Source organism: Anomalospiza imberbis, chromosome 2 (genome assembly GCF_031753505.1).
Source record: "Anomalospiza imberbis isolate Cuckoo-Finch-1a 21T00152 chromosome 2, ASM3175350v1, whole genome shotgun sequence".
NCBI lineage: Eukaryota > Metazoa > Chordata > Aves > Passeriformes > Viduidae > Anomalospiza > Anomalospiza imberbis.
This window is the reverse complement of record NC_089682.1, coordinates 81,492,622-81,514,468: the sequence shown is the minus strand read 5'-3', so window position 1 is coordinate 81,514,468 and position 21,847 is coordinate 81,492,622. Positions and strand designations below refer to the sequence as shown.

General features: G+C 37.3%; 1 protein-coding gene across 4 annotated transcripts in view; it reads left to right on the top strand.

Annotated features, from left to right (window-relative positions):
• TRPC4 (transient receptor potential cation channel subfamily C member 4) overlaps positions 1-21,847 on the top strand; it is a 129,250-nt gene that overhangs the window by 81,761 nt on the left and 25,642 nt on the right. For 3 of the 4 annotated variants that reach the window (XM_068182062.1, XM_068182060.1, XM_068182061.1), the window contains one exon: positions 10,266-10,602. In XM_068182062.1, coding sequence (XP_068038163.1) covers positions 10,266-10,602 — 337 coding nt within the window. Of the gene's footprint in view, positions 1-10,265; positions 10,603-21,847 lie in introns of those variants that run through there. The other variant, XM_068182063.1, reaches the window with a different exon arrangement.

The window sequence follows — 21,847 nt, the reverse complement described above, 5'->3', positions numbered from 1 at the left end:
GACCACAGCAGAAGGGGCCAGCATGGCCTCTGTGGCCAGAATGGCCTCTGTGGACCTCAGCAGAAGTCTTCAACCCAGCTGATTTTGTTAAAGCCTGGATGTTATATATAGGATGATAAAGGTACACGTGATCTAAATTTAAATTTAAATTGCATGTCACGTAGGAGCTTCAGTGGTTTTTGTATGTTTACTTGGGCTTTTTCCTCTATGTATTCACTTATGTTTTATTATACAATAAGTTTCTTTATTCTTAATTGTAATGTATCACTGACTCTCAAATAAATTTTGGTTTAAAGAATCATGCTTTCATGCATATGATTGGGAAACATCACAGAAGAATGAAAAAAAAAGCAAAAGAAAATATTTCTTCAGAGTACTAGTATCTTTCACAAGGATTAAAGAGCAGCTCTGTCTTAGAAATGTACCCTTTATGACTTGCTGGAGCAGAGGCCAGGGCATGTATGTCATACAGGCAACAACAGCCTATGAAGTTAATTTCTCTGACAGTGAACAAATTGCCTTTGATTTGTCAAGGAAGAATGTAGCCTCAAACCTTCAGGGACTGAAAAAAACTTTGTTTATATCCTTCCACATATGCTTCTTCCACCTATTGCTTTTAATAAATAGTATTTTTATTCCAAAATTTAAAAGAAAATATTTTGCTTTACCTGGTAGTACAAACTGATGTATTATGCCCTATCTCCATAAGAGAATGTTATGGAATCTGGCCAAACAAAAACATCCCCTGAGTTATCCAGTTACTAGAAGCATGCAATAAGATTTAGAAACACCAGTCTAACACCGAAACGTATCATGTAAGTCAATAAAATATTGAGCAAGGAACTAGTCTTTGAAAGGTTGTCTGTACTGCTAAAGGCAAGCAGACCATAGCCTGATGGGACGACTGAGTGATGCTAAGGGATTTGTATTCAGACTTCAAAAACTTGCAGATTTGCCTTGAATAGACTTGTCTGGAGAAATAAAAAATGGACCCAGGCAAGAGACAATAGGTAGTAGGGATGACTGGGGTCAAATTCTCAGACTCTGTCCCTGATTTTTTCAGGGATAGATGAGGCCTAAACATCCTTAAAAGTGATGCTTATGTAATTCTCAGTTAAAATGTGCTCCTTATGGATTCCTTCCTCCCTCTGGTTCTTCACCATGAAAGAAACCAGCAGTGTTCAGACATCTTTACAACAGTGAGAGTAAATCTGGGTTTTTATTTGAGATACCAAACTCTAATGTTTTGCCACAAATTGCAGAGCTGCATAAGAGGAAAGAACTATCCAAGGCTGTATTTATTTATCCAGGGTGGCAGATGCTGGATACACAGATTTTCATTAATGGCCGTAGTAGGTATCTTCCCATTACGTGAAAGCACAGTATTTCTTAGGTCTGTTCCCAAGAGAAGGTAATTTTCTTCAACCACAACCTACTGTTAGGTGTAAAAGAGCTTTTAGAAAGCAAGACTTTGGAGCAAGCAATTATACTCCCCTGAAACACTTTCCAAGATTAATATTTTGTGTTTAAACTGCAGAAGTTGCACATGGCTGCACTTGACTGATAAAACTGATTCATCTCTTAGAGACTCACATGCATTTCTCCTGAAAATGGTCTTAGAATAACGTTCACTGAGCATCCTTGCCAAAGACTTATTATCTGAGTTTAGTCTTTGTGCAGGAACTAGGTGATTAATCTGATTTCTCAGCCTTCAACATTCTTAGATAAAAACACAGCCAAGTTAAACAACAGGAACCTAAAGATAAAAATAATTAAAGTATTTGAAGAGAAAGAAAAGCAGATTAAGTGACTATATACATTCTGTTCCTAAGTATTTGTGAAACTGCAAAGCCAGATCTGCATATTAATAGAGAACTTTCAGCAGAAAAATATGCCATTTGTTGCTTTATTTAGTTTGAATGCTTTTGAAATCAGTCTGTGTTTGTATTTTTCCCTTATCCCTCTAATTTTGTGTTCAGTCAGCCTTCAAATGAGTGTTATGCTTTCCAGGAACTGGATTCCCACTGATTTTGGGGAACTTTGGCCTCTTCAGTTCCACACAAGCTTCACAAACAATCACTTCTAAAGAAACTGGGAAACCTTGGAGTTCAACTCTCTTATCTCTTGGCTAGAACAGTATAAGCATGGCATCAAGAACAGTTATGCTTAATACCCACATATTTTTCACATGAGGATGCAGGATGGCACCTCATAAAGCTAAGCTAACAGAGTAATATCTAAATTTGCCTGGCGCTAATGGGAGGCAATTACGATTGTTTTTACAGAAAACATTTAATAGTGCAACAAAATATCACTGATCCAAGGTTTCTCTTCACAGAAATAGTCAAAGATCCTGAAAATGAAGAAAATAAGTAATTAAAATTTTTGTGTTCAGGTTTCTTTCAAATAACTCCATACTCTGCTCCACTCTGAAAGGACAGTCAACAAAGGAAAGTGGAACTAAGAATGACTCTACCTTGTTTTGGCCTCTGCTGAGCAATAAGCTGAGCAAATGAGGAACAGGGAGGTCTCCAGTGATGCCAATAGAAATTCTCACATGAGCAGGCAATTCTCAGAGGAAGAATCTAGCTGTTCTAGTTGTTTTACTACCCATCCCTCACTCAAAGCTTTTCTTAGCTATTTTTTCTCCAATTAAACTCTCACTGTATTCTGTGCTTCAGTTGCTTTCAACATATTTGCAGCTCCCTCATGAATTTTTAAAGGTTGGTTTATTAATTTGTAACTTTTCCTTCTGGAAATATGGCAGCTTCAGAAGTAGACAAAGTGGTAGAATGTTCTGGATGTGAGGGAACTCACTGGTTCTGTTATGTAGTGGAACTGTAACTGACTTGGATTCTAACCCCTTCTTGCTGGCCAGCTGATGCTTGGAGGCCTTGCCAATAAAGAACATAAAACCAACTTGAATGTAAGAAAAGTAGAGTCATAGAATGATTTGGGCTGGAAAGGAGCTTTAATTGCTCACAGGTCCAGAGGTGTGTTTTTCCTTCTTTTTACATTCCCTGTGTTGGTATAGGAAGTTTTTAAAAATATATATTGATTTTGGTCTTGTAAAATGAACTTGAACTTCTGAGATGATAAATAAAATGTGTTTATAGTCTCAATTTATTCAATGTTAGAATAAATACTGAGAGAATGATCAGCCACTATTTCTATTCTCTTGTGAGGTAGTGTACTTTTTAGAAACAAGTTATTGGTACAGACAGTAAACTTGGTGTCAGAGGTATATGAAGAGTGCCTTGGGAGTAATAGGATTGAAATGATAGAGACTTAAGCAAATACATGCCCAGACATATTTATCTTCTTGCTTACTGGTGTCCCCAGGCGTTTTCTGCAAAGTTACTGCCTAGCCCATGAATTCTAGCTTGCACTGTTGCACAGGGTTAGTCTGTCCCAAATGCAGGACTTTACATAGCAATATCAGTTTTATTATTTGCTTGCAATGCATGGAAATACACCAGCTAGGTGTGCAAGAAAAGGGATCCAGTATAACAGAAGTAAGTTCACATTTTATTTTCTCTTCAGATACTTACAGGGCTTCTGTAATTGTTTTTCCCTACCAAAAATGTCTTGAATTATGGTGGTTCTAACATTTGCACAGAGTGGGAGCTAGAAGTATTATACCGACATCACAATTATGAAGTTTTTAGCTATTTTACACAATCATCCCAAAGCCCTATAACTGATTCATTTTCCTTTACCACTGGGATGTCTAACAAAGCTATTCATGCACAGCTGGTTCCTAACAACTGCATTCTAGTTTCAGTTGCCATTGCCTTTTCTAAGCAATTAATCAGAATCACTGCAATTATAGATAAGTCTTAGCTTATTTAATAGATATTTAATAGTTTTTTTCTCTACTGATTCATTTTACTGAGAAGGAATAATTAATCAAACTACGAGCTTCTGCTTGTGTTGATGTAGCAAATGAGAAAATTTAAATGCTCAAAGCTGCAATGTCATTAATGCTTCTAACAAAGCATTTCAGTTTTTACCTTCTATTTTCCTTTTGTTTCCTTCCTCCTCATATTTGAAGTTACAAAATAGAATAACTAAAATAAAAACCCCTGGAATTGTATTCTATTCTTGGTGAGAGGAATGTAAACTCCAGATTTTATGACAAAGACATCTGTGCTGTGAATTTTCTCTGCTACAGAGATCTGATGTGACTCAGGTTGCCCTGATCATTCATAAGGTGGTGTCGTCTGGTGCTCTGATCCCAAGTGTCCTAGTTTTGGCTGGAATAGAGTTAATATTCTTCTTAGCAGTTGGTACAGTGCTGTGTTTTGGGTTTAGTATGACCATAATGTTAATGACACGCTGATGTTTTGGTTGTTGCTGAGCAGTGCTCACCCTAAGCCAAGGACATCTCAGTGTCCCATGCTCTACCTGTGGCCAGGTGCACGAGAAGCTGGGAGGGAGCATGGCCAGGACAGGTGACCCAAACTGGCCCAAAAGATATTCCATACCTTAGAATGTCATGCCCAGTATATAAACTGGGGGAGGCTGGTTAGATGGGACCAATCTCTGCTCGGGGATGGGCTGGGCAGCAATCAGCTGTGGTGAGCCACTGCACTGTGCATCACCTGTCTCTCTTGGGTTTTATTCCTCACTCTCTTTTTCTTTATCATCATTATTGTTGCTGTTGTTTTATATTGCTTTAGTTCAGTTGTTCAACTGTCCGTTCTTATTTCAACCCATGTTTTTTATTTTTTTTTCCAGTTTTCTCCCCCACCCCACTGAGAGGAATGGGGTGGTGAGTGAGCAGCTCTGTGGTATTGGGTTGCTGGGGGTTAAACCATGACACCAAGTGAGCTCATTGGTCCCCTTAAGGACACAGCTGCAGACAGAGCTGAGTAAAAGTTGACCAGTGGTTTGCATCCAGCACAAATCACGATTATTGAGATGGTCTGCTCCAGCTGGCACAACATTTAGATGGGATGGACCTGAGAATAGGATTTGGTGCAGGAATCAGGGTTTCTGGCCTGAGGCAGAAAACACTCAGTGTAACTGTACCCAAAGGAATCAGAACATGGTCCCTAGCTTTTGGAAAGGAAAATGTAGAGCTGATCTAGTCAATAGTATTAAAGCATTTAAATTGCAATTAAATGTTGTTTTTCTTAATGAACCAGTACTCACAGAGTAAGTGCTGAAATTCTCAATTACAGCCTTTGGGGGAAGATATAGAAAAGAATATGCAGTGACATCTCTAAAGGGAGAAACAATCTACCAAATTTAGGAGTCTTGTTAGTGAGATTAGGACTTGAATCTGTCATTAGTGCCCATGCTTTTCACAAACAATAGATAGAAAATACTGACATGTGAATTTAAAGTTAAACTAAATAGAAGAGTTAATTTTTCATTTAAATATCTGTGAAAATTTGTAAAATATGAAAAGTAAAGTATTCTAGAAAAAGAAAAAGCAACTGAGCTGCGGTCTTGTCAAATGGGAGCACAATCGTTGGGAAGTGTGTGATAAAGCAGCAGTCCTCAGAGCAAATCTTTCCTACCAGTGTGTCTGTAATGGCACTACAGCACAGCACAACAGAGAATCTGGCTATGACTTCAAAAAAGTATTAATAAGAAAGTCTATGATAAATGTTTTCAGCTGTTCCTTCCTCAAAAAAAGTCATTAATGTCATTAATCTGTTAGAGAAAGCTATCAGAGATAGTTCTTTGTGCTACAGCACAACTCCCTTGTATATGTCAGAAAGGAAACAAATTTTCTTTGACAGCTTTCATTTCTAGATGACAAATTACATCCTTTATTATATAACATACTCAACAATCTATTGATGTCAGAATGAGAATTTAATTTGGACCTCAGATTTTGTTAGACTGCTTTTATAAATGTAAAATTCAGCACCTTGTTACAAGTGCAGGTTTTTTATATCTTTTTGTATTCCATAATACAGTGAAGTAAATACTTGAAGGTAACATTGCGGTATGCTAAAGAGCTAACAACTTATTCTAATGATGCATTATATATAAAATTATTCTTTCTTTAAAGACCATATATAGTTAATAGTGTCAGTTGTGTTATTTCTTCATAATTTCATTGACTGAGAGAGGTATTCTAGCAAAACCAGATTTAATCAGAAGTGAAAATTAAATTCTGTTTTATGTATATGCTTGGATAACACTAGAATCAGGCTGTGTTCTTTTCTATACTGGATTATTTTTGTTGGTTCTGTGAATTTCTGTTTTTCAACGGTCTCAGGGAAGAGCCAATTCCCAGCATGACAACTAAGAGAATGAATACCAGAACACTTTCATATGGGCAGACTCTATGAAGGAGCTAAAGATGTGAAATCGGGAATAATCATGTAGCAAAATCCCTTGTGCAATTACAAACTGCTGGAAGCCATCATAATGTAAAAATATAAACTTGCTGATTGCTAATTATGTGGAAACAATATCAAAGTCAAATAACATAATACTGACAGTACAAAAGATACTCAGGAATAGTAAAAGAATACCTCCAATCTCTCCAATTAAGGAAGAAAATTATACTACAGTGAAAATATTTTGGCATAGGCAATGCAGAACTGGCAAATTAATGTCACAGAGTATTTCTATTTCTGCTAGTCACAAAATACTTGTGTAAAATAGTTTTTAATTTTTTTTTTTTATCTCCAAGTTCATCAGGGGACTTACATGTCTACTTAGCATTAATATGTGATCACTTTATATGCAATGCCATCCATTTATACAGGAATTGTTCATGCTGGAGTATGTCTTTCTTCCATCCACTTTTACTCATCCTTTCTGATAGAAAAGTTTCTAATGGTTATATTATAGATGTGAATTAACCAGAGAATTTTGTCATTAAGACCTTTTCCTTATTTTTTATGTAGAGAAGGGCTTTTCAGTGGATAAATTAACAGTATAATAAGAATTTTAAATCAGTAATAAAATATATTAATCACAGAATAAATAATTTGATCTATTTAACTGTATGTTACCTATGAGTAATGTCTGTGAGACAGGCTACATGGGCAGCATTTCCACTGTAAGTCCCAGGAAGGTTTCCCTGCCCCCAGTTCTTGTCTGCTCTAAAATATTTACTTATGAAGCATGAAAACAGCGCCTTCCTCTCATTTCCTCTGGTCCTCCACTAGGATCAGAAGGGACAAATTCACCTTTCCTGTGCAGCTGAAGAACAAGACTATAGTGCTCACCACTGGGCACACTTTTCTTCCATCAGGGTATAACTTTTACCTGTTCAAAACTTTCCTTCATTTTTTAGCTAATGTAATAAATACTGACTGTATTTCACAGCATATGAAGACAATCTCTTGACCACAAAAATGAAAGTAGTCCAATCTGTGAGAATTAGTTTGGACATTTTTGATAACGTCATAAAGTTCATTGATAAATTAAACTTTAAAAGAAATTTCAGCAAGAGACTTAAGATAATTTTCCAAATATCCAAAAAATACTTTGGATTGGTTCGTAGTTAATATTATATATATATATATATATATATATATATATATATGGCAAAGGAAGCTCAGAACAATAAAGAAAAGTCTTCAGTGAAGAGCCAGATATTTTTGTTGTTTCAGGACATTGCTAACCAACCTTGCCAATGTGTTGTTAAAACACACCAGCATGAATATTTAGACCTTTCAGAAATGCATTATATCATCTGTAGATAAACACACTGTGTTGTGTTTTCTGTTATAGACCTTTGCCTGTGGCACTAGAACTGCTTCCCTATGCATACTGCTCTTTAAATGCAGATATAGTATTTTATATGCTTGCTCCATACCATACCATTAGTTGTTATGTATTTTGTGTCAAGCAAGTAATTTAAGGCATGTTACCAAGGCTGTTTCCTCTGACTCCAGCCATACTAAATTCATAGTCTATGCAACTTTTCTTCTGTATTTAGAGGATTCAACCAGTGCTAGAATTCTCTTGCCATGCTCATATTTTGAAGAAAAGTTATTGCTGATTTCTTATGAAATTATTACTTTAAAAAATGTCTCTTCAGTGTCTGGGATTTGAAATTTTTCTGCACTTACTAAAAAATTTACTGTGCTTTAGAACACCATCCTTGACACATTGTACCTTAGCTACACAGTCCCAACACCATAAAATATGTTTATTAGAAGACGAGGCATTTTTTTAAGCCTGCTCAGAAATGCTTCCTCTATTAACACTGACAGTTTTGCATATTAATCTGTTTAAAGATTAGAATTAAGCAATGCAGTGTCCACCCCATTGTGGAGCATCCTTCAGATGGTGCATTCAGCAAGGATCTCCCCATAACATGAGGTTTCTCTGCATCAGTTCTGGTCTGCCCAGTCCCAAGGCAGCCCAGTATTTGGACATTGGAAAAACTCCTGCCTTTTACTTAATTTTTAAATTAATTTTCTCTACATTGCAAACAGGAAAATTAATTCCCTTTTAGCCATGCTCAGCTAAAGACCCTACATCTGTCACCAGGCTTTGCTAGCCCCTGGCAGCTGTTCCTTCACATAGCTCCCCAACACTGTAAGGGTGGCCAAGGATGTTTAGACAAGGGACACAGGCAAGACTTAGGCACTGATTACTTTAAGTGAGAGGATTTGTAATTTCTTTCATAATATCTTCCCATTCTTTAGTAATGGGAAGATATTATGAAGAGGAGGAAGCAAACATGGACCTGTTACTCTCTGGGGCAAAAAGAGAAAAATATTTTATTGAGGAATGACTCACACTTTTTCACTAGTCAAGCAAAGCACCTATTTGTATCTACTCGAGCTAATTAAGTTGAAAAAATGTTTTATAGAAAATAAACTTGGCAAAAGCATAACTTTGAAACTGCTTTGACCACATACAGTATTATTCCAGACATTTTTACCTTGAAAGAAACAACCTGAAACTTTGAGAATGCATTTTCCTAAAGGAGGAGTACATTCTGTTGCTCTTCTTTAAGGCTATTTTCAAGATCCTTACAGTAGGAGTAAATTTTCTTATCTTTCACAACAGTCAGAGGCAGCTTTACTGCTGTTGTCTGGTAGGCAAATTTGTCTCTGCTAAAGACTCTGACATTTCATTAATGTACACCAGGTTTGAATTTGGCTGAGGTAATCAATTCTGACAAGATCCAGACATATATAGAAAGGTGCATGCTGACTCTCATTTCATTCCAATCTAAAGAACATTTTTTACCAGTAGTAATCCTAGCGATTTTAGAAACAGTTTGAGAAGTTACTGTTTTTCATCCCCAAAGGAACTTGGTGGTTATAAGTATTATCAAGACAATGTAAGACCCCAAAATAGGTGCATTTTATTCGAATTGAAATCTGAAATTATTTAGTGAAAAAAAAAAAAAAAATTTGTAATAAGAAAAAAAAGTTTTTGTATAGCTTTACTAAATATTCAGCTAACAGTTTAATCCACTGTGTGTATGTAATAGACTCATAAGTGTGTGAGTGTACTGGGTTTGCATGGCAAGATTTTGATAGCTGGGCTGCTTAAGTGAGATGCTGCCAGAAGATTCCCCCCTTTCTCTCATATTCGATGCTGACAAGTTATCTGAAAAATATTACATATTTACTTTGTTTTGGGGTGTTTTGGTGAAATTCAGTTTTAAGGATCATATTCCAAAAAATAAAATTTCATCGTGGTAACAGATAGATCATAAAGTATCACGCAGGATAGGTGTGTATCCTGACAAGGGTTGGTGAAACACTGGGGAATGCTAGTGCTTAGTTCACATTGTGTAAACATTTTGTAATGCATCTGTAAGAGTTTTGTCAGTGTTAAAGCATGTAAAACTGATTTTCAGAGAATTAGCAGGGAACATACTGAGAACAGTTTGTTCATGGCTGTGGAATTCAGTTTCATTGTTTGCAGACCTCAGTTGTGCTCCTTGGTTTCTACCTCATGTTCTGTGAATTCTCCACAGACATTGCTGATTAAATAAGAAGTATCTGTGAACTTGCTTTCCAGTTTCAAGTCAGGTTTTGAAGTCCATGTGTTTAGCCGTCTGTTGTCTCCTTGTGTACTCAACCAATGCAGAGGTGAAGCTTTATTGTGAAAAGTAAATGCTTGTTTCTGTGCACTATACTTTTGGCATTGAAAGAAAGGCGGGCTGACCCAGCCTTGTCTTACTGGTACAATCAGTATGAGTGGGCTTGCACAGGCTGTGAATTTATTTTAATGTTTTTAATTTCTGTCTATTAAAGATACATAGAATGAAAAAACTTTACAGAGGTAGCAAAACTAACTCTCTTCCTTTCTTCTCTCTGTAGTTTGTTGCTCAGCCCAACTGCCAGCAGCTGCTCGCATCCCGCTGGTACGACGAGTTCCCCGGATGGCGGAGGCGACACTGGGCAGTGAAGATGTTGACATGTGTTGTGATAGGACTCCTTTTCCCAGTCTTCTCTGTGTGCTACCTGATAGCACCCAAAAGCCCATTGGGGCTGTTCATCAGAAAGCCATTTATCAAATTTATCTGCCATACTGCATCGTACTTGACTTTTCTGTTCCTGCTGTTGCTTGCCTCTCAGCACATCGACAGGTCAGACCTCAGCATGCAGGGACCCCCTCCAACCATCGTCGAGTGGATGATATTACCGTGGGTCCTGGGTAAATGTATTACTAAAGAAAATACAGTGAAAAGTATTTTGACCGCTGTGGTTCTGCCAGGTGTTCCTGAGGCAGGATACAGCGGAGTTCTGTCATGAATTATTGACCTACCAAAACAGGCAGATGGTCCAGCTCCTCCAGTGCTTAGCAAGAGCAGTTGACAATGCAGGCAAACAGTAGAGTTTGAAAATCCAGTGTCACCATCTGATAGATTACAATGAGAAAAAAACAAAAGAAATCAAGGATTCCTTCCTATGATTATGCAGTGCCCTGAAACATATATATTGATTTTCTTTTTAATATCTATTTTCTCCAGACCAGAAATTGTCCTAGTTCTTGTGTCTTTTTTTTAATTTGCTAATCTACTTTTAAAAATAATCCCTTTGCTACAAGAATTATTTTTCATGTAGGGAATTGAGGCATAATATAATTTCTGTAGTGTTATTACTAACCTTAGATACCTGCAGTATGCTTATTTTGACAGATGCACCTATTGCAAATATTGATGATCAGCATTTTCAAGCGATTATTTTCATTAAAATATGCACACAGAGTATTTTTTGGATGCAAGACTTTGTCACTCTAATTCAAACCAAATATCTTATATCAGAGAGAATAAGAAAATTCCCTAGCATTTAAAAATATATAAAAAAACCCAACTTACCTCTCTATCCTCATAGTTTAAAATAAATATTTTGGTCTGGGATTATTGAAAGCCTACTTTGTGTTGGCCATGTCATCCTTAAATGTGATTCTTCCTTCCTGTGATCTTAGTATGCAAGGATCCTAGTATCCTAGGTGCTCCCTAACTTTGCCTGTCTACCCTGCTAGATGGTAATTTCTCCCAGTGTGCTGTGGTCTTTCCCCTTTTTCTTATTTTAAGAATCAACACAAGTTGGACCAGGTCACGGCAAGTATATTTGTCTAAAATAAAATTATAGAAGGAGGGACTCAGTAGTCTCGGCTGCAAGAATTTAGGTTTGATATATTCATTAAAATTGTCATCACATAGACAGGTACCTGCACAAAAATTTCTGAAACTTTGGTGGGTTTTTGATACCATTACTTCTCCCAGAGCTTCTCCTTAAGCTAAATGTGTATCTTCCATTTTTCCCAAACATGTGGGTTTCTTTAGACCAATGTAAATGTCAAGACTTTTGACCCCATTGATCCTATATAATTTACTACACAGTGTTGAATTTGTAATACACTAGTTGGTTGTGCCTGATATTCTGAAGAACAATAATTCAGTGGCTTTTCCTCTGGATGTACCTTGGTAGAGTACTGTGGGAAGCAGAAGGCATGTGTGCATCTGCTTTTCACATAGAAAAACAAGCGTGCATGACTGAAAAGCCTGTCTACACTTATTTGTCAGGCACCTGTCAGAAGGACCTGCATTCCACAGGTGAACTGCTTTTTGGGATTTCCTCCATGGTAGCATAGTAGTGCTCACCACCAGCCTTCACTGTGAAGTGTGTTTTCCTTGGCTGGGTAAATATTTCAAATACATCAAAAAAGCCAAAATCTAAGATTATTGCAAAGAAATTATTCAGTCTGGGAGGTTGTCTAGACTGGTATTTCTTATAGATAAGTCAGACTAATTTCTGTAAGCAAGATTCACGTTTAAATATTAAAAGAAAAAAATCCTCCAGTTAATTTTCCCACTGTTTTACCATCAAGAAATGAGAAACTAATATAAAAACTATTATCTTTATACATTACCTCCTAAGAAATAAATGCTACAATGCTGAGGAGGAGCAGGAGTCTCTTCTGTGCTGTGCCAGGCCCAGAGGAGACATTAGTATTTTTTCTGTCTGGCCTTCCAAAATAGCAGGTGGTCAGTATCTATTCAGCTTTCACAGTATCCTGAGGCTAAAGGATAATAAGAACAAATGCATAGCTGACACATAGACCTTGACATGCCAAAGTGGATTTTGTCATTAACCTGTCTTTTAATAGAGCTGAAAGAAAGAGGCACAATTTGAGAAGGGCAAGAGCTAGTTTCTGTAGTAAAGGCAATTGAAAATTTTTAGTGACTAGCTTCTCTCCAGAAAACACTCAGTGGGAAGAGGAAGAACCTCTAATGCCCTCAACCTCTGACATAGTTGTTTACTTAGGAAGATGTTTATGTGACTCAGCATCCCAAAGCACTTGTTTGAAGAAGCCATTAACCCTGAGAATTATGGTGTTTGAGATGATGACTATCACTTCTAAAAGCAACATTATTATTTTCAGTATAGACTCATATGGCTGGATTATGCCTGTGCTGAACAAACCCTTCATCTGCAAGCAGTACAGGTCAAGCCATGTCCATAAACAAAAGTTCATGAGCATGGATGAAGATCAATATTTTGATGCCATTGCTTAAATAGCTTGTAGTCAATCTAGACTGTGCTGTTCAGAAAAACCGTGCCTTCCAAAATCTCTTGTATCCAAAATTATGCATTTTGCACACTGATCTCTAGTATTTCCTAACTACCAGTTTCCTCTTTCAGTTTCACATTTTCTGTGTTCAGCTTTCAGGTTTTGGTTCCTGTAGTGCCTTAGCCCAGCCAAATAATGAGGCCTCAGATTCACCCATCATAGTTTAAGACAATTAATTTTGTACCTGATTTCCCAATACCACTGAAGGAGACACACATCTCCACAGGACGTTCCATCTCACAGCATGTGATGAATGTGTTCATTTCAGCTTTTTTGTTTGTATATATTTAGGTCTTTTTCTTTCTTTTTTTTTTTTTTTTTTGTTGCTTTTTCTTGAGATAGTTGGTTTTGTTCATTTTGTTTTGATGGATTTTTGTTTGGTTGGTTTTTTCAGTGCTTTCTGGTGACAGTGGTTGTTTTTCTAAAGGAAAGAATCTCAGCCAAACCCTGCTCTTTTGCTATTCACATACATACAAACTGTAGTCTAGTCATCTTTTAATAAACTTAATATTTTTCTTAAGTCCATATCAATAAGCTAAGGTTTGTTTCCAGGCTGCAATTTAGTTTGCTGTCTCATCTCTTTAAACCATAAAATTATGCAGTATCCTTAAAAAGAGTAAATGAAGCACTCTTCAAGGGAGACTATATCTGAAGTACATAGAGATACTTCTGCATTTTCTGGATGTAAACAAAAATTTTGTCATTTGAGTCAAAACTAGTGTGGCTCTACGGTTATAGTTCTCTGAAACCTGCAACACAACCGAGTACTTCCTTGGGAAAGGATATCCTGGAGAAGCAACTACATGTCAAAACTATTAATATTTTAAACAATAGAATTTTTTTGTTTTTTCTTAATTCAAATAGCTCTGGATGTAGTTTGCATTTTAATACTATCTCTCTTAAAATTCAGAGAGGAAGAAGAGCTCACTGTTGCAGGTTTCTTGTCAGCATGAACTTCAGGACACAAATATTTCATGCAATTTAAGAAGTTTCAAGACTGTCCATAGTGACCTAAGCTCTCCAGTGAGCAAATTGTAATTAGCATTTGCCAACTACTATGTAATAGAAGGCTGAATCTGCATAATTAGCACATAATTAAAAGTGTCGCTAGAGTAGGAGGCTCAGAGGAAAAACTTGTATTGGGCTACATTTCCATGGAGACTATCAACTTTACATTTCAAAAGTCTCTTGAGGAAACTTCTGCATTAATTTTCTCTTTTACATGATTAGATGATTACACAAGTGATGCAGTATATGGCGATTATCCATGGAACAGTAAGTCAGTGTTACAAGGCTGTCATAACCTTAAGAATTTGTTGTGGAAAAATTTCTCAATAAGAAGAATCAGAATCTCCTGTCCTTGCACTTAAAAAAATAAGAAACAAGCTTTGGCTCATAGGGAACATTAATTGTCGTCTTATTATTGGCTCTTGCTTTACACTACAGAAATATAGACCTATTTACTATACTTGAAAATCCATCACCATTGGAAAAATGAACAGGAAAATCAAGAGTATCATCTTGGGGGAAAAAACAAGGAATAACAGCTTTTTCTAACATCATATCCCCCATCCCCCATCGCTGTGTCCTCTGAGCATGATAGCAGTGATTCAGAGGGGAAATCCAACAAGACCCTACTTCACCCTCTGTGTGCCTTGACTGCAGCTCATGTAAGGATGATGTTGATCCCTGTACGTTTGTCATAGCTGTTCTTCTGCCCTAAACCATGGCCTCAAACCTAGCAGTGACTGTACTCAGTGTCCTTGCAGTGGGCATTTTCTTCACCAGAAAATGCTACAAAATTCAGAGGAGAAAATCATCAACCAGAAAAATTTAGTGTTCAGTAGTTGTGATTAGAAAGCTCCCTGCCAGTTTTTCAGGGTGACTGTAGCAAAGGACATTTTTTAGGGAATTTCTTTGGATGAGTTTTTTGCTCTTTTATGGTCATATTTAAATGTTTATTTTAATTGCATTGTTCAAAAGCCTGCCTGGAGCAGGAATACAGCCTTACTGTATCTCTTGAACAACATGTTCCCCATCCTTTCTGTCAGAATGGTTTATACTGTTGGAGCACATGAATCTATAGACAATGTGGATATTTGGGAACTGTGCAAAATTGAAAACATTTGTGGTTAGCAAACTGCTGGTGGGATGTATGGGAATGTATGGTCTTGTCAGTCCTCAGCACAATGTACATCCAAACTGATGGCACAGCAAGACACTTCAGAATAACTGATCATAGAGCGGGCAAGTACAGTGTGCATCATCTTCTAAATTAGGTCAAGAAAGTGTTGTGTAAAAAATTAAACATTTAGTATGAACTGACATGTTTCTGGGAGCAGATATAGAGAGTAATATGGCTGGAAAGATGGAACAGAATATAACCAATAGTGACATATATAGCACAGAGGAGAAAAACAACCCCAGAAAAAGCAGGAACACATTTTTTTTTAAGGAAGGATAATGCACATAATAACCACAAAAGGCCATTAAGTCCAAACTACTGCTAAACACATGCTAACTGCAAAGACAGGTCACATTGTTCAGGTTCCTATACAGTCAGATCTTTAATTTCCCGGGGATGAATATTTCACAGTCTCCCTCTCACAGTGCCTGTGTCTAGCAACTGGTAAATTTTTTCCTGATACCAGTAGCAGTATCTCATGCCACAACATGCAACCATACCTCATCCTTGCAATGTGCTCCTCTAGAACAATCTGGCTCCAGCTCTTCCGAACCAGCAATTTCAGTAGTGGATGACAACAGCATTACAGAATCACAGTTGGAAGGGATCCACCCATCTCCTAAGTGAATGCCCATACAGGGATCAAACTTACAACCTTGGCAGTATTAGTACCATGCTCTAACCAACTGAGCTTTGAGACTATTCACCTCCCATTAGTATTCTCTTCTTTAGCCTGAACAAAAACAGCTTCCTCAACCTCCTCTTCTTACACATCATGTGGTCCAGACCTCATTTAGCTTGATGTCCTTCCGTTAAGTTCATTTCAGCCAGTTAATATATCTTCTTTCAGTAATTAAATTATTTATTTAAATATCGGGAGAGCCACTTCTCCAGATTGCCTGTATCTTGCCTTAATAGGACCTTTTACTTGATTACTTTAATTCGAGTTGTAAGTATTTAAGGTAAATATATTCTATATAGATTATTTTATTTTATTCTTTGGTTGTTGGTGATGTTGGCTGATATGTTGCTTTCTGTACTTTAAGGTTTGATCTAGAATGGTAGTGTTATTTCCAAAATGGAGGCCAAAGAAATTTTTTTTTTCTATTATCAAAAAAAAAAAAAAAAAAAAAAAAAAAAAAAAAAAAAAAAAAAGCCAGGTGACTTTTTCCTTGGGAAGTACTTTTAATGGTGCCTCTGGCCATGTCATTCCCAGTTCTTTACCTGACCTGACACAGGACCCAGACACTGCACAGTTTTCCCCCTCACAAACAGGCATTTACCCATGGGAAAGGCAGAGGTTTGTGTTTGATTTTGTCCATGTTCTCTTGAAATAGTTGTACTCTGTTAATAAAATATGCCCCAGAGAGTGGAAGCCCCTGAATTATGCCAGGATGCCTCTTGTTACCTTCAAATACCTTCAGCAGAGATCAGTTCATCAGCCCAGGTGTAAAACAGAAAAGCTTTATCAAGCCTCATCAATACTCACTGAATTCCCTGGAAGGACTTTCCTTTGCTTCACTGGGCTTTAGATCATTAGCAGCTTGTCTCACTTCTTCTTGTATCTGTGAAAAACTCTACATCACATAGCAGAGGAAAGTTGATTTTTTCAGTTAAATGATTTCACAGCCCAGCAAAAATATGTTCTCCGAGAAACATGCTAAAAGGCTGTTGTTGATCTTGGCATGCAGAGATTGACCCTGAGGAACCTCTTGCTTCCCATCACTTAATGGTAAGGAACAAAAATAGCACTGAGCAACCAACCTTTTGTGGGAAAGGTAAGGCCAAAATTAGCAAGGGATCCACAAAACTTTTTGAGACCAAACATAGTTCAGGATATTGCCTTTCATATCTCTCTCTAACAAATTTTGATGTTATTGTTCACAGTGAGACTTTAACCATAATTATAAACCAAAAAATGCAGTGTTGTAGATATGGCATAAATGTTTGTGAATTTCCACTGTTGCTGGAAAATTGTTTTTGCAGTTGCTCTAGTTTCAGTACAACAGAGGAATTTAGATAGGCTGTGTCTAAGTTTTTTTCCTTGGAACCTAAAACACCTTTGAACGGATTTCAGAGGAAAGTTATTTCTTTTTTGTTTGTTTCTTTTGCATGAGACTAAGAGATGTGTTCCTTAAGAGTAAAATTACAGCTCTAGGTAGCTATAAAGGATCAAACAGGATAGATCCAAAATATTTTCTAATTGGAAGTTGTCTGCCAGCACTAAAACATACTGTGTTTAACCCAAGGATTTGTCCAAAGGAACAGAGAATTTTTTTGTGACAGTATTGAGCTGCTACCCTGCTCAAAGTTGCAAGGTTTGCCATCAGAGTCCTAATTTATGAAAAGAGAAGCAGGTCCACTTTTTTAAAAAGACATTTCAGTATCTAATATCCAAAGATTTCAAGACTGGAAATAAAGCTTCAAAACCAAAATCTATAGATAAATCTCTAAACTAAAAGCTAATCTTTTCAGTGTATATTTATTGATGGATCTACACATTAACTATATGCAGTATGTGATATCTATTACTAAATTCTTAAGGATTTTTTAAAAGAGTAATGAGAACTAATGAAAGATGCTATTTTTCTAAGAACACTTTTATTTCAGTGCTTTTTGTTTTTCTAAGACATATTTTCATTTTGTTGCTTTGAATAAAACTTATTTTACAAAATGTAGGCTTTATTTCAAGAAGAAGAAACAATTTTTCCGTTAATGTTCAGAAAATTTTGCTGCAAAAAAAAATTTAGCTCACAAATTCTTTTAATTTCTCTGAATTAATTTTATCTGATCAATTTTAGTTCCTTTCTTGCTTCAGGCAAACTGGACTTCAGTCAAATGGTTGCAATTGATCAGCTTGCCTGTATAATAATTCATAATGCTTTACAAAACTTCTCCATGGTGTCTGTCATTCCCAGGGCCCTATGTGGTCTGTGGGATTCCTGCCCTGAATTTATCTATTTCATCCCATTAAAACCATAGGCATTTATAAATGTTTTCTCTGTCATCTCAGGCTGTTTCAAAATATCCATGCTGATATTTGTTTTACTGCTCCAATATGTGGGTATAAACAATGCAGCAAGTATTTGAAAGTCTTACCCTCAACTTTTTAATTAAAATCCTTGATTAATGAGGTGGAAGATATGCATAATGTTTATAATTTCCTTGTAAGTGGCAATAAATGATAACAGCATGGAATGGATAGGTGAGGTTCTAAGAGGCAAGTGTTAAATCTGACTGGTGTGAAGAGATGGGAAAGACACAGAGCAAAGAGACAAACAGAATATAGCAAAGAATATCCAGCTAAAATAGTGAAATCTGCTCTGAGTGGAATTATTTCAGTTAAATGCAGGCATCTGGAAGTTAGACATCTGTTTTAATTAAGCCTGATCTTCCATGGCTTCCTTTCCAGCCAGTGGGAAGACTGACCCACCTGCGGATGACAGGATTATTGCCTTGGAGATTCTTATTTCCTCCCAGGGAGCTAAAAGAGTGCTTTGGGCAAGAAACTTGTTCCCAGCCTGACTGCCTAAAAGGCTCTTGCTTTTAGATCTGCTCCCCTGTCTTTGGCTAGTTTCTCTTAGCAGTTTTTTCCCAATATGTGTGTGTAGGCTGGCAGTGTCCCCTCTGTTTTGTTGAGATGTCAGCTTTCTTGCTTCTGAAAGTGTAGCTCTGACATGATCTCTGTCAGTATGCAGTAAATGTTGCTGCTTTGGCACAATAATAATCAGGCAGTGCCTGGACTCTCTCTTTCCTACCTGTAGCAGTGCCTCTATTAGACAGTTTTGTCACTGCATATCTTCTCTCCTATCATGTCAGGTCGTGTCTGGAAATGCCCTAAAGCCTCCTTTTATAATAAAATCAGGTACTATCCAGCTATCCATTAATCTTCAATGTAGAAAAGTGTACAAGGTCACAGACATAGTTCTGCTCTGATCTCTGGATGTATTTAAAAAAAAAAAAAAAAGAAAAAAAAAAAAAAAGAAAAAAAAACCCCATAGATTTTCCAAGTATTTTCCTGATTCTCCCAATGAGTGTAACAGAAGAAAGTTGGCATGTTGTGTCAGAGCCTGTGGAGGTAAGGGTGGTCTTACTTCTTCCCCCCAGACACTTCCTTCTTGTAAAAAGATACAGTTCTGATCTACAAAAAGATTTCAAGGCCTCTGGCTGCCGTAAATTAAACCTAAACAGCACAGCTGGGAATCCCTGAGGTTTGTTGTTCAGGATACCTTCATCATGTAAGCTCACCAGGCCTTAGAGACATCTTTAGCCTTGCGTCAAGGCTCTGGGATTTCAGAGTACACTTTTCTAGGATAGCCCTTCAGGCACACTTGGGTGGATTTACGGAACTCTAGAGAGTCCAGTTCTTCCAGCATTCATTGCTCCTGATGAGCCCTGCTAAGAATCCCTAGCCATGGAGACCCGGTAGCTGCAAACACTGTGATCACATCTGTCATGATGAGGTTGCCCTGGAATTGTGAATTTGAGCAATCAACCTTAGGACTTGGTAGCAAGATTTGCTTTCACAAACACATGTGGGCGGCTCTCCTGTGCATAGGTGGGCTGTGTGTCTTTCACAAACATAGTATCCATCTGTCTGTCAGCATAGCTTCAAGTTCTCTGGAGTGAGGTAGGATCTCAGTAACTGTATTCATATACTGAGTTTTTACTTAGATGCTTTGGCTGGCATGAAGAGCAAACTATCACATCTCTCTTACAGCCAGCAAAAATATGGGATTTAAAGTTTTCCATTACTATTTGCTTGAAAAGTACAGGCATCAGGATGAACATAAAAGTTGTCTTGAACCAAAAAAATAATTAGAATCACCACCTTTATAAGTATCCAAAGTATACTCAGAACTTTCAGCTGCCAAATGACTTCCAAATTGCTGGTATCTTGGATTAATTGTGTTTCTAATTCAAAATTATCAAATTTACAACAGCCATATACTCTCTTCCACTATTTTATAATAGGTCAGTATTTCTCTGCTAATGTCAACTTTAAAATTGTATTTCATTTTCTGAAGCTCAGGAAGTGCTTGGAAAAATAGTCTGGCTTTTCACTCACAAAACAGATCAAGTGCAGCAGCATTAGTCAGCATTTCTTTTTCAATCTGTACATAATCCCATTATATTTTAGGCAGTGCTGTCAAAGCATACAATACTGAGCAAGAGTCTTACAGAGAACAGCCCCTTTGCAGTCTGTGTCAGTTCACATCTTTGGCTGGTTGTGAACCGTAGAATATCTTGGCAGAAGACTTCAATTAACCTAAAGCCTCTTGTTAAAGCATTCATCTTATTTTGTATCCCAACCCATTACTGCTGTCTTTTCAAAGTGTGTTTTAACTCTGGTGAGTCACAAAAAAGTTTATTTCATTCTATGAATGTGTGCATTGATTTCTGCAAAGCCTTTTTACTTGGGGATATTCTGTCAATGCAGCTGTTTGCTTCCTGTGCCATAGCAGTCTTGCCAATGTCAAGATCCTGAAACTTTTAAGTGAAAATTTCTTAAATGGAAAAGAGCAAGGTACTGTTCTGTGACACTGAGACTTAGGGGCCATATTTGTATTACACAGACTTCGGCTTGGAGCCTGGAGCCAGGTCTTTTCCTGCAGTGGTGATTTTTATGTGCTATAATGCAGGTGGAGTTGCAGTGATTTAGAGCAGTGTCTGAAATGTGAAGGGGATATAGCCACACACAAAGCAGCTGCTTTTATGACCAGATGATGGTTAAGTCTTAGCAAGTTATGCCTGAAAGATAATGGAAGAGCAAGCAGGGACATTTGCAAGTTCATGGACTGTGTGATGAAGGTTGGAGAGGACTGCGGAGAGAAGGGGGAGGCAGATCTGCTGTCACTGTGTTCATACTGCGTGTCATGAGTGACCAGGTCTTTGAAAAGTGATTAAGTAATTTCACTGGCTGAAATGGGCAGGAGTAGGAGCCTGCCCTAGTAGCCTTGTGAAGGTGTGTTGCCTTTGTGATGGCAATTGGGCAGCTAAGAGCAGTGTAGCAGGGTGTGCTGTTAGAGGTTAGTGACCCCTGCTATGCAGTCATGTTCCGCTGTTCTCTCACTGTTACGCAGCATAATTGATTGCATCTTTAAAATAAGTGTTCACTTTGTAACAGTGGGTTAATTTTTTCTGATACACTGCAGATAGAGTTGCAGTCAGCCTGTGTAGGCTATTGTAGGCAGTAAAATGGGCCTATTCCACTTTCCTGTCTACATGTTCCCAGTGAGGTCCTTCCTCAGAGTGTGTTGCCCCAGGTCTGCAGAACACTGAAATAGTGATGGCAGCATGGCTGATTTTTTTTTTTTTTAACAAAAGAAAATAAAAATTGCTGGATCAATCAGATCATTCAGATACTCCTGGGGTTTGTGATTATTGGTGATGACACACAGAAACAAGATGGGACTATGTGTCTGAGGATTGAGAATTAAGTTAGTGAGGAAGGGGACTTTTCCTTTTGAAAGCAATTAGGAGACAGAAAAACTAAGCCAGTACACTACAAAATTAAATTGTAATAACTCAAAAACCTACCTGGCACAAACAAGAGTAGGCCAGAGATTACTTCATTTGGATCATGTTTGAGAAAAATCACAAGTTTTCCATCCAGTCAACCAGAAGACCCACTGC